The 13,234-nt window shown below is 39.0% G+C and overlaps 1 protein-coding gene across 3 annotated transcripts in view; it reads right to left on the minus strand.

The window, feature by feature from the left end:
* Positions 1–4,481: 4,481 nt before the first annotated feature.
* Positions 4,482–13,234, minus strand: part of LOC141794999 (contactin-associated protein-like 4) — a 102,199-nt gene continuing 93,446 nt past the window's right edge. For all 3 annotated transcript variants that reach the window (XM_074675712.1, XM_074675711.1, XM_074675713.1), the window contains 6 exons: positions 12,441–12,674; positions 10,567–10,700; positions 9,117–9,204; positions 7,870–8,085; positions 6,888–6,959; positions 4,482–5,040 (listed from right to left, as the gene is read on the minus strand). In XM_074675712.1, the coding sequence (XP_074531813.1) occupies positions 4,844–5,040; positions 6,888–6,959; positions 7,870–8,085; positions 9,117–9,204; positions 10,567–10,700; positions 12,441–12,674 (941 nt within the window). In that variant the 3' untranslated portion in view covers positions 4,482–4,843. The remainder of the gene's footprint in view (positions 5,041–6,887; positions 6,960–7,869; positions 8,086–9,116; positions 9,205–10,566; positions 10,701–12,440; positions 12,675–13,234) is intronic.

Below are 13,234 nucleotides of genomic sequence, written 5' to 3' on the forward strand. Positions count from 1 at the left end.
AGCTCAGATTTTGTAAGCATCGTGACCAGAGAAACTTAATTTGTGAGAGGGAAGAAGCAAAGTGCATGCACATACAAAAAATACAGTATCTGCATTTCTGTTTAGTTCAGCTGAAAAGTTTGGTGAGAAAAACACAAAAGGAAGTTTTACTTTACAACTTTTAAGGTTAGTTAGTCCTTAAATTGCTCTTTTACCTTTTTAAAGCTGCTTCAGTGATTGTTTACAAGCTTAGTACAATACAAATCAAACTTGCAAGATTAACTTGTTAGGTTTTCACATAGCATGTGGATGTCTGTGAGAAAAATGAAATGTGTAAAGTTTTAGTCTAAACTAATAGGTTAGTTTAGTTTGTGTTGGCCTCTCTACATGGGATGTGCAGCTCAACCACCACTACAAGTGATGCCTCGATGCTGATATCCCAGAAAAATGTTCAGATAAAAGGCAACAAAGACATAACTCCAACCAAAACCAGAAAGTCTTTGGGTTTCTTAAAATGTTTACCAGCTTGCCACACTCTGCCAACTCTGTGTATTGTTAATAATTTTGCAGTGTGTGACAAAAGGTCATGGATTGTGGGAGAGGAGTGGGATGACAGTCATACAGTGGTTTTTAATGTGGAGAAACCATCAGTGTTTTCTCTTGCTCCCAGTAAAAAGCTAACTGTGAAAAGCCTGATCCTGTGACTCTGCTGTCCTGTGAGGAGTCTCTCTGCCTCGTTGTTCCCCCCCAAAACGACATCTGCTGCAAAAGCAGGGAGAAAAAGTTGTCATGAGCTGTATGTGAGTCAGTGGGAGTTTTGCATGAGCAGTCCGACCTGCGGCCTGTGTGCTGCTGACCCTGAACGGCTGCACTGTCAGTGTGCACACAGAGGCGGTGCACATGCTGTCAGCGAAGCTTTTTAACTGCACATGGTGGCTGACACGAGGGACAGCACGGTCTTACTTGTGACACAGCCAGCAGCAGCAAGACTCTTAACGTCAGTAAAAGACAAATTCATATTCTGGGCACATTTCTCTGCATGGTGATGACGGATGAACAGTTGAAGCACAGACAGGGCTCTAGACTGTTTCTGTCTGTGCTGTTGCAGACCTGTGAGCTCTACTCAGAAGGTAGGCTGCTGTTGATTATCCAGATCGTAGCGTCTTTGTGGGATGGACAAACCCTCATGTTCTTAAATGAGTCACGTGTGCAATAAAAGGTGTGGTTCTAGCTCAGGGGTGGCCAACCAGTCACAGACCAAGAGCCACAAAAATGACCGTGGTACTACAGAGAGCCACGTCACACACGTGGTCTTACAAACACACTTCCTCTCACACATAAACAAAATGACATAAAATGAAAATTAAAACATTTTCAATTTTCATGGCTAGGTTTATTGTGTCTGTTAGTGCGTTTAAATTTGTACTAGAGAAAAGAAACTGAAACTTAAGTATCAATCTGTACACCCAAACATTGATCAACACTGATCCCAACGTTGGCATCAGTAAATCAATATTTTAGATTGATCGGCACACCACTACTTATAACTATATTAATTAGGGATGCACGATATTGGATTTTTGCCAATATCCGATATGCCGATATATCGAAACCCCTTTTGGCCGATACTGATACCGATAATCACAAGTTTGTTTGTTTTTTTTCACTGTAAAGAAAGCTAAGTCTATCCTGTACTGGAATTTATATGTTACTCTTATTGTGACGGTCTTATTTGTTTAAGAAACACACATAAAACAAGACAAAAAATATTTGATTTTACCATAAATAAGAAATGTATTATTTTTTCAAACTCAAGACATTCACCATGAAATACAGAAAAATAATTTCTTTAGATCACATGAACTTTAAATGTACAATGCATTTTTAAACATAACCAAGTTGCATTTGATTATTTTAGAGCTACTGTAACAACCTGGTGACAGACACAGAGCTCTGCAGTGCAAATAAATGAAGTGCTACATTTTATTTAAGGAGCTTATTTTTCAGATGGAAAATAATAATAATCCTAACTGAATAGCATCTTATCGGCTGTGCATATCGGCAGAAATTTTCATATCTGCCGATACTGATAAACGTGTTTTTAAGCTTTTATCAGCCAATACCGATATTATGCCGATAATATCGTGCATCCCTGATATTTATATATATTTTTATGAATGGATCGAAGAGCCGCACACCGAACAGCAAGGAGCTAGATGTGGCTCGTGAGCCACAGGTTGGCCACCCCTCCTTGATTATCTGAATCCTCTGTGTAAACATCTACTGCAGTGTGTCTGAATCAAGACTTAACCTGACATGTGCAACACCTGAATGCTTCACAAAGCAGCAGACAGAGGAGTTACCCCTATTGCAGGCACAGGCAAATGAACATACATCAGTTATGATGACACACTAAAGACCCCTTCAAGCAGCTATTTTTAAGGTTGCTCAAATGCATAAGTCTGGTAATTGAACTTGTGTTTCAGCTTTATTTAACAGACAAATCATTCATCCAGACCCTCAGGTTTCTGGACTTACACTGCTTTTTGCAGCCCCCTGAAGCTGTTTCATGTTCATTGATTCAGACTTTTGTGCCATTGGATTCTCATTCAATCATAAAATGAATCAATCTGGTAAATATTAGAGCAGTAGAGTAGAATGAGTGAAGGATTGTTATAAAGCTGAATTAGAAAAGGTTAGGGGAAAATGTGATGTTTGGTCATTTTACACCAGTCATATAAGCCACTGCTTTGAATATTTTGTTTGAGTTTTAAAGTGATGCACAACCTCTGACACCTGAATCAGAAACAATTTAGGGTGACATTCAGTAACCATTGTCTGAACTTACACCATTCTCCTCAGGCTGTGTTAGTTTGTCAAATGACAGGGCTTTGTCAAAGCACGCTGCAACACCAGGCTGGAACTGAGCATGTTGTTGATTTTAGTGTTCAGTGAATGTCTGCACGCTGGACTGGTTGAAAGTTGGAGCCCTTTTATAAAACCACACAAAAGCTAAGTTCAAACTGCATTTTTAAGGTTATTTAAAACACCTTCAAGTTTTTTCTTTGAAATTTCAGGAACAAGTGGCATTAGTGGTGCTTTTCGAGATTTACCTGGACCTTACTTAAACGACCCTCTCTGGTGGACCGAATCTAGCTTAGCGATGAAAATGTTGAAATTTTGGATTATATGATAATGTAGGATGTTTACAGACCCATGTTTATGACCCTGATCATTTTGACATGCTTAGTATTAAAGGTGCCGTAGGCAGGATTACCCAGGTAAGATGGCGATTTGACCCATGTAAGATGGCGATTTGAAGACCAGCACAGCCCCTCCCGTCCTGTGTTCTCTGACATCACGCCCTTACGCAAGTCTGGCCCCTCCCAAGAAATTTACACACGAGTTTATGGCTCTTCTTTTTGCTCTTCTTCTTCTTCTTCTCCCTCTTCTTCTTCGTGCTGTCCTCGTTTAACTCCTTGGTGTTATGGGGGTTGGAAGTCCAACAAGGCAGGTTAAATTGCAAGCCAGGACTTCCTTGTGCGCGTGCACGAGAACAAAGAGCTTTACAACCAATCGTGATGAAGGACGAAGCGCCGCCCCTGAACCAATCAGGATAGGGCCTCAGGGGCTCTTGTGATTGGTCAAAGATACCTGGAGCGGTCAAGAATCCTTGTCAGCTCATAACAGAGACAGATGGAAATGCTGCGACCTTGTAGTCGTGCAATTATACTACAATCATAAAGGGTTATCAATGGATACTCTAATTTAATTCAAAGAAAACACAAAATAAATAGCATTGACCAGCTAAATCCTGCCTATGGCACCTTCAGTGATTTGAAATCTGGATTTTTTTTAAAAGAATCTTTTAGAATCACATCAGTCAATAAAAGACAAGTCGAAGCTAGGGACGTTTTACATTTGAAAGAAGAAGTTCCTTTCTTGTTTTGGCTTGTATTTCAAAATGTGTTAACTCTGCGTTCAGCTTTACTTCTTTGGTATAAAAGACTCAAAGGGGTTCCAACCATGGTGTTAGCCTTTTCCACAAGATGCAGTGAACTTTCTAAAATAAAGTCTTTGTTATGGGTCACTGATTCTCATCTGATACAACATTAATTTGATAAACAGTTTGATTATTGTGTTCAGGACATGAAACGTTGGGTGGGGCTGCATTTCTACAGTAATATTCCACAGTCCTGCTGTCTGTCTCAGTGCCTTCACTTTACACAACTACACCACACTACTTCTATAACCAGATATGATGCAAACTTAAAACCAAAGAACTGAAAAGTCATGGAATAAGGAACAAAGAAGGGATTTGGATATGGATTAATCTAGATATTGCACAGGTGACGCAGTGATATGAAATCTGCAAACTGACCACTCATTCAAAATAAGAATTAGAGACATAGTTGAGGTTGAAAAATGCATTTAATTCACCGTGACTGGTAAATTTATTTTCACTCAAATCCCAACAACTTAATGAAAATTAAAATTCCTCTTCGATTCATTCGTAATATTTCAATAATATAGAGGAAGGACTCCTCATTGCTGCAAGATTTACATAATTAAATACAGTATTTACATTGTTTGACCCCCTTATTTTCATGTGAATGCAACACTTTGTACATATGTATATGTATATACATTTTTTTTTTTTTTTACAAAAATAAAACCCCAGAGGCCACTAGCAAGAGGAATAAAAGAAGACAGAACAGAAGTGCTCAGTTCAGTGTGTCGTCCTGCCCTGTTGAGCTGCTGCTCTGGCTCAGTTTGTGATGAAGAGCACTGAGGCTTGACAAGGCACCTCTGTCCCTCTCTTCCTCCATCTCTCCGTCAGGTCAGCAGCAGGTCAGACCCCCACCTAAATGAAATACTCTTTCTGGTGCTCACTCAGACCGTTCTGTGTGCTGGTCTGGCTGCTGAACGCCAGCTCCGGGTGGTCTTCAGGTTTTACTGTTTCGGTCTCCTGGTTCTGACACGTGCCTGTCCTTCTGTAGAGGACTCGGGCCATTACGGCTAAAGCAGACACAGTGACAAATACCACCACTGCAATCACACCTTCCAGGCAGGAAAAAAAAAGAGAAGACAGAGAAAAAGTGTCAGCTGCTCAGCCATGGATTTTGGGATGTTCCCTACTCATATTGTTCATCTTCTACATGCAGCAGGGTTTGAATTATGGGGGAGCCAAGGGGAACTCTGCTCCCCTGGCACATTCAGGGGAAGCTTTGAAAATTTTTGGATTTCTAATGTGCCTGTTTTGGGGCAGAGATGGAATTGATTTTTGATGAGCCCCACTTGATATTTGAGCATGTTCCAGTACCATGGATATACCTTTGTGGGGGATTTGACCAGCTGTTTAAGTCTTTCCTGCTGCTTTAATTCTGTAAAACTTAAGTGAGGGGGGATTTAGAGATTTGGGCCAAGAAAGCTGCCACTGCCACATTGATCTGAATAGTTGACATGATACGGTTCAATGAGCTGCAGAGGGATGTCCTGTGGTATTTTTATGGCTTTAAATCTGACAGTACTTAAACCAAAACAACTTTTCCACCTGCAGAGGGCACTTTGCAGAGATCTTCTTTCCATGCTGCACGTTGTTGAAGGATTTGATTCATCACACTGTGATTTGTAGTTACAATGAATTTTAGCATCTTGTGAATTCAACAGAAAAAATCTCTGACACTTTTTGCTGTTATGGTGCATAGATGACATTTTTTAATACAGTATTGGGCAATTGCTGTAGTTACAGTGGATTTTTTTTTTCTGTAAACCTGCTATTGGTCACATATGGGTAATAAAATATGGGCATACATGTGAGTTAAAAAGTCGGCTCCCCCAAAGGCCACTGTGTAATTCAAACCCTGACATGCAGAGACTAGTATAACAAGTTTCTGTTAAGTTTTATTGATGATAAACAAAAAGAAGAAAAAATATTCTCAGTTGAAAATTAAAACTCGTACATGAGACAAAGGGTTAATTTTCTGCAGGGATAATAAAATCAGCTTGAGCACTTGTTCTTATCCTGTGCACACAAGGTTATTACTTTGTGCAAACAACTTAATCACATGAGAAAACAAGAAAGTTTCTGGCACATGTAAGATAACTCTTCCTTGTGTACAAGATGAAAACATGGGCCCATGAGATGCCTTTGTAGTGTGCAATGGATAAAAATACTTGAAGTCTGAATTTTAAGGCTTTCGTCATACTCTCATTTCACATCAGATATCTCAGATCTAACTTTTAGGTCCTGTTTGCAGTTTCGTCAGCAGGTAAATAAATACTCGGTCCAGTGCATTTCTCTCCACTGTCACATTCAGGAAACTCAAAAGATGGTGACTGAAAGTTGACCTTTCTCAAGTTAAAGGATTGCTCTTACATAGTTGCTTATCAGTGTATATCTGTTGACTTTGTTCACATTTCAGGTGGGACAAATTAGAAACAATTTAGAAGTGAGACATTACAAGAATAAAATTAAGCTCCTTCTTCAGGGCAGCTGGTCATTTAATCTACAGACAGGGAGACAGCATCAGATTGCCTCTCTCTGAATCATTAGAGGAGCAGTGAGCTCAATTTCTACAGGCTCCCTGAGCACTTCTGGTTATTAGGAGCTCCCTGTGCCAGCATTAGCAGTAAAAAGTGTACAGTTGTATTACCTGGAGTATAAAGTCATTTGCATTCTAATTAGTTGTTTTTTGTGTCTGTGTGCATGTGTGTGTGTGCACATGCAGTCATGTTGATTATGTGAGCATTAAAGGCAAATTAAACGCTACAGTTGCCACAGCAATGCTAAAGTAGTAGGAGAGGCTACTTCAGGAAAATAAACAATCTGTAAAAATCAATTTTTAGAAAAAGTTACAAATTTGAATACGCAGTGAAATTTGTGTGAATTGTTGCTGATGCTTTACCTCCAATCATTGCTGAGTCACTTCTGATGGCATTCACTAAAGGCTGACCTCGTCCTGCTGATCCAGACTGACCTGCAACGCGCAGAGAAAGGGGAAACAGAAAGTCAAGAACTGAAGTGAAGTCGATGGAGGGCAAATGAAGCAGAGAAAGATTCACAGGGGGATTAAAAAAAAAGAGATGAGGAAGAAAAAGAAGAAATGAGGATAAATAAATGAGATTATAAGATGGAGTGGCGGTGCACAGAGGTCCTCTGTGACCAGGAGACTGAAAATAGAGAAAAGTTCTGTTGATAGATGCTCAAAGGAGCAATGAAGAGGCAAACCTGCATCTTATACCAGCCCACCATCAGTGCAGGTGATGCTTATGGGATTACACTACACATCTCCATGTTATTCTCTTTATGAGTAACCTCATGAGACAGATCTGCAAAAAGAAAACTCTTCCCTGAACTGAATTAACTGCTTCATGTAGTGTCCATTATCCCAGAGTCCTTACATTTTTAGAAACCCAAGGGTGCCATCGTAAAGTATTAGAGGCAGTGCCCACACAAAGAGATGGATACTACTGCCTACGATTAGTAGGATCATTTTAAACCATTTAAGACCCTTGAGAAAGTGGGTGTGATAATTGTATGGGGCTGAAGGGTCCATCCACAGGCTCCTGAAGAAACATTAAGTCTCTGAGTCTACGACTCGCTCTCATCTTTGTCCTGCTTACTACACTGTACAGGATAATGGATGTTTTCGAACAAACAAAGTTGGCATTTAATATATTCTCTTGGTTGAATTTAAAGTCTTAAACATCTTAATTCAACATTTGGAAAATACATTCCACTTAGAGTCGTGATAAACACTGTATAAGTCATTGTCCTCTGGGTGTTTTTGTAGTTAAATCTTGTTTTTTTTCCTATGCATGAATACTGTAAATGGAGAGTGAGGAGGAAAAAATGTAAATGAAGAAACATGTAAATGTGTCTCTGACCTGATAGGTGGTGTGTGTTTTCTGCTGCATAAGGGTTGGCTGAAGAAGACCCGCACACAGACTGGACCAGTTGGCCGCTCACAGTGACAGGGCTGGTTTGTGAGTTCAGCAGAGCAGCCTTCAGAGGACTGATGGAGTTAAAGAGGACAGCAGACAGACAGCCTGTGAAACCAAGAGAGGCAACGCGGGACAGTTCCGGGTCCAAGTGACTCGAGTCTGCAGAGAAAGAGACAGAGATTACAGTTTCACAGTGTTTTAAAAACATTCCAGTTTATTACTGGCAAGACACAGACTTTTATAAAGATACATCTGGGTCGGAGAAGTCCTACAGTCAACAACCTATTACTGTTTCACAGGAATAGACCTGTTTCACTATTTCCTGTCACTGAGGCACAGTTCATAAAGAATTCAAAAATAAAATTCTTTTTTTGGACCCAGAGACTCTAAATTAGGGGCCACTTCCGAACATACCTTTTGAGGAGCTGTTCCTTGATTCTGTTTAATCTGAAATGGGTTTTTTTCTTTTTTTTTTCTTTTACACTTTCCTGACTTTATGTTACCTTTATGTTAGGTACTGATTTATGCACCAAGCTTCCTTTGAAAATACTGTTATTGGAACATAAGAAAAAGATAAGAAAAAGAAGAAAGAAAGGAAGAAAGACAGACAGAAAGAGAAAAATACAAAGAAAGAAACAAAGAAAAGCAGAGTGGCTTAAAGAGCAAGAAAAAGAAATGAGCAAGAAAGAAAAAACAAGAAAGAAATAAAAAAAATGTCAAGACAAAATACATTCCATTAGTGTTGCCTGTTTTTGGATATACCTAATGGGCACATCGGGAAAAAAAAAAAAAAAAAAAAAGAAGCTAGCTCAAACCAGAAACTTTTCAAAGCTAAATTAAGGGGTTAAGAGGCAGATAATTAATGACTTACAGAAAAACAAGTAAAGTGTTTTAAATCCCTTGTTCTGGTTCACTCTCTTATTGTGTTTGTAACTATTTTGAGTTCATCTTTAATTTTTTGTTTCGATTGCCTCTTTGCTTCAACCTGTAACAATCGGAAAGAGTCCCCATCAAAACTGTTTTCCTTTGTTCTTTCTCTGATACATCCTCAAGACGAAGGGCTTTAAACAGATCTAAGCATCATGGTGAAACTCTTGTTGTCTGATAAGACAGGACGCCTCTGAAATGAGTCTGTCTGAGTGCCCGGTGTCCCAGAAGGCCTTGTCTGGCTCTGTAGCTGTCTCACTTACCTTGCACTCTGCCGACAACAAGCGACTTGATAGCATTAAACTCTACATCAGATGAGAGGTTGAAGTCCTCTTTGGGGTTTCTGTCAATCTGAAAGAAACCTTCACATTAATGGAAGGCAAATACTTTGAAACAAACTAATAAGAAAACTTGAAATGTTACTTGACAAAGAACTTTGCACATCTACTTCTGCAGGTGAAAATTAACTCTGTATTTGCTGGTTTATAAAAAAAAGGAGTAGTGTCAAGAAGAGGAGCATCATGGGTAACTTCAAACAGTAGCACACATTATATGTTCCAATGAAGCCAAACCTTACAGCTGATTGATTTAAACACAGATCTAAGAAGGCAGCAAGGACATTAACGTTTCCCTTATTTCCAATGTTACCAAAATCACAGCAACATTTAAAACAAAAATTTAAACTGTAATGACACTCGGGAAGATCAGGCAGTCTGTTTACTGTGGAAACGCAGCCTTGAGTCGTCAGCGTAAAAGTGCAGCATTACTGTAAGGCATAGCTTTACTTGTTTAAAAGATGTCCTTGTATCAGAATAAATGCAATCATAGAACTTTTAAAGCATTTCAAATCATTTTAACCTGAAGAATCTGATATTTCTGGGCAGGGGTCTGCTGGGGAGCGGGGAGCACTGAGGGGGACAGAAAGAGACTAAACAGACTAGTCAGGAGGGCCAGTTCTGTCCTGGGCTGCTCCTTAGTCTTCCTGGAGGAGGTGGGTGAGAGGAGGATGCTGGCAAAGCTTGCATCCATTATGGACTCTCACCCACTATATGAGGCTGTGTGGGACTAATGTAGCTCCTTTAGCAGCAGACTCAGACTCCCACCCTGCAAGAGGGAGCGCTACCACAGGTCATTCCTCCCATCCGCAATAAGACTCACTCTTCATTGTCAAGTGCTGATCTTGGTACATATCTAGTTCCCATGTAAATATGTAAATAGTAATATTTTTCTACTTTTCTATATTTTGTTTAAATTTCTAATTTCATATTATTCTTATTATTATCCTATTTTTTATTAAATTGCATTATTGCACTTTTTCTGTGAGCTGCTGTGGCAAAAAAAAAAAATCACCCATGGGGGCTCAACAAGGAATATTCTATTCTATTCTATTCTATTCTATTCTATTCTATTCTATTCTATTCTATTCTATTCATTGTGAAAATGCGAACATATTTTCTATTCTTGTAATCTATCCCTGTGATCTATATTTATTATGACGCATGCTGCTGACCTCTTGGCCAGGTCTATGTGGTTAAATTAAGGTTTCATAATACCAAAAATGTTGCTCACTGCTGCTCAGCCTTTCTTAATCACTGTTCCCTTTCTTGCAACCTTCCCTACTGGTTGTGGAAGTCTGAAGAAACCCATTTAGACTCTGTGTTTAGCTGTTACTAGGAAAATATATAAAGCCTGCTGTGTTTGTACGTGTGTTACCTGCAGAGAGACAGCATCTGCAAGTCTGCTGATGGTCACAGCGTGTAGCTGCCCATTAGCAAGGTTCCTCTCTTTACTCCTCAGGATCTCTGCACCTTTACTGCCGTCCAGCCTGTATCTGACCTCCAGCCTGTCTGAAAACACAAACAAGCAAAAAAACATGCTGATACACTCTTTCTTAAGTGACTTGTCATAAATAAAAACAAAACAACAGCAACAACAACAACAAAAATAATCCGCTTGTAGGAGGAGAAAAGCTGTGATGACTGAACTTTTCAAGTTTAAACAACTGTTGGCAACAATAAAGATCTTTGTGTAGAGTCTAAAGTTTAGTAGCATTTCAGCTATCATCAACTTCTCATTTCTATAGGTTTTAAAAGTTTTTCTGTGGTACGAACTCCATCAACTGAGATGTAGATGTTTAAACATAGGGGTAACACTTTATAATAACTACACACTATTAAGCATTAGCAAGGCATTTATAATTATTGAAGTCATAATTTATAAAGCATTTGTCTGACATGGACAACTATTAATAAGTAGTTTATAATTACAATTACAAATGTTTTACTCATCATCAAGAAGCATATTAGAAAAGGATTTTTAAGTCCTGAATTCATCATTTATTAAGCATTGTTTTCTACATTATTACTCATTGGTATTTAGTTTATAAACATGGCTATAAATGGTTCACCCTACTTTAATGACCTCATCTATAACTTGCCTAATGTTTATATTTTCATACTTTATAAATAATAAAAACAGCAGTTACAAATTTATCATCATGACATTTACAAAACTGTTATTAAGTATTATTTATATAGGAATGGTTGGTAGTTTGTAAGATCATTTTAGTGTGGGTAAATATATATATATATATATATATATATATATATATATATATATATATATATATATATATATATATATATATATATTTATTTGTCGTAAAAATCCACAAATCTATCTGAAAACTGCTTAAAATGAGCATGAGATCTTCACCAGACTTGCTGAAATGATCAGATCATCACATAAAGATCTTCTAAGTGGTTTATGACAGTTTTGATGGGTGGGCCTTAAACACCAAGGTCTGCCAATAGCTCTGCCCCAAAAGTCTGACAAATCAGAGGGAAAGGGTGTATGTGGAGCAGGAAGCATCTAAAAGAAATGTTTTAGACAGAGGCTGAAACAAAGGTTTCCTAAAACCTTCGAGGTTCCCCTCTATGTAGTTTAATAAATCCTTCAAGTGTTTTTAATACTTCCAGAAACTACGGATGTATGAAACAAAGGGATAGAAAAAGGCTTGATGAATTAATCTGTCGACTGTTTACAACAAGAAAACTTGACTCAGCAGACTCCGTAGACAGCCAACACCCCAGTAGCCAAGTTTTCTACCTTTAGTTGGACAAACTGTGACTGAGATTCAGTGAGAAACTTCAGCTTTAAGGCAGCGACCTGTCCCTGCCCTGATTATCACATTATTACTAATGACCTTTAGACCATCTGCTTCCTGCAGTCTGGGTCATTTCTGCAGCCTATTCACAGTCTATTTCCAGCTAATCTAAGCTGAATCCTACTTTTAAAAGGTTTATCAGACTTCTTTGTCCTTTTCAATTCAAATCCCTTCATGCTGCTCCTCTAGCTGAACTCAGGACAACTTGATTAATTAAACACTGAAGTGAATGGCAGCAGAGGAGAGGACGAAAAAGGAGAGCAGACAGAGAACATTATGGAGAGATGGAGCAGAGGAGAGAAGACGTGGTGAAATCCACAGAGGTATGTAAGGAATAGATAAAATGCTAAAAGTTTGGTTTCTATCTGCAGAGAGGAATCATGAACTCATTTTACACAACACAATAATATGAAAGGCTCACCATGTTTGTTGAGCAGCAGAGCCAGATACTCTCTGTGGTGTGAGCTGACAAAGAGGAGCAGAGCAGGACTCTGGCTGGTCCTGAAGCTCAGGGAGATGTTTTCTGCTCTCAGGGTGGTGTCAGAGTAGATGGAGGAGGGCAGAGTGCTGCTGCTGCTCTTGTTCAAATCACTCAGCACCTGCTCCCCGAAGGTGTAGCTGATGGATGTTCCTGACTTGAAGCTGGCTGACACTTCTGTGGAAAATAAAGTCCTCGTATGGTGAGCAGTTATTTTGAACATGTGTGATGTAATCTATTTAATCTGGTTGATGAAAGAGCCAGACCAAAGTAGAAACTTTAACCACAACTTTATTTTGTTTGGTAATTAGGCAAAATAGATTATCCTGCGTGTCACAACTTACTCTGCAACATCAACATTGTTTCCCCGAGATATAATTTGCATTTAAATTTGAATTTCCAAATACTGTTTGTCTTCACACTGAATATCAGTAACGGCTAATCTCACAGGGGGACTCTATCAGTGCATCATGTCGTGTTCGAAAATCACCTCAGCAGACAAAACCTAATTAGTGAGCTTGAGGGGGAAAAAACTGCAGCAGAAAACCAGCTGACAGGTGAAAGAACAATGCGTAATGTCACTGCAAATTATCACACATTTGTTTATGAGGGTTTTGATTCCTGTTATAGCTCTGGAGCCTGAAAGATGACACAGCTGGGCTTGTCGGCGCCTGAATACAAATGAGGCTTTGAGATTGGGCTGTTTTTATGACATCTTTGGTTTTGAAAGTGTGAAC

The sequence above is a fragment of the Halichoeres trimaculatus genome, unplaced genomic scaffold (genome assembly GCF_033239565.1).
Source record: "Halichoeres trimaculatus isolate MK-OKI-2021-1 unplaced genomic scaffold, fHalTri1.1 fHalTri1_scaffold_8, whole genome shotgun sequence".
NCBI lineage: Eukaryota > Metazoa > Chordata > Actinopteri > Labriformes > Labridae > Halichoeres > Halichoeres trimaculatus.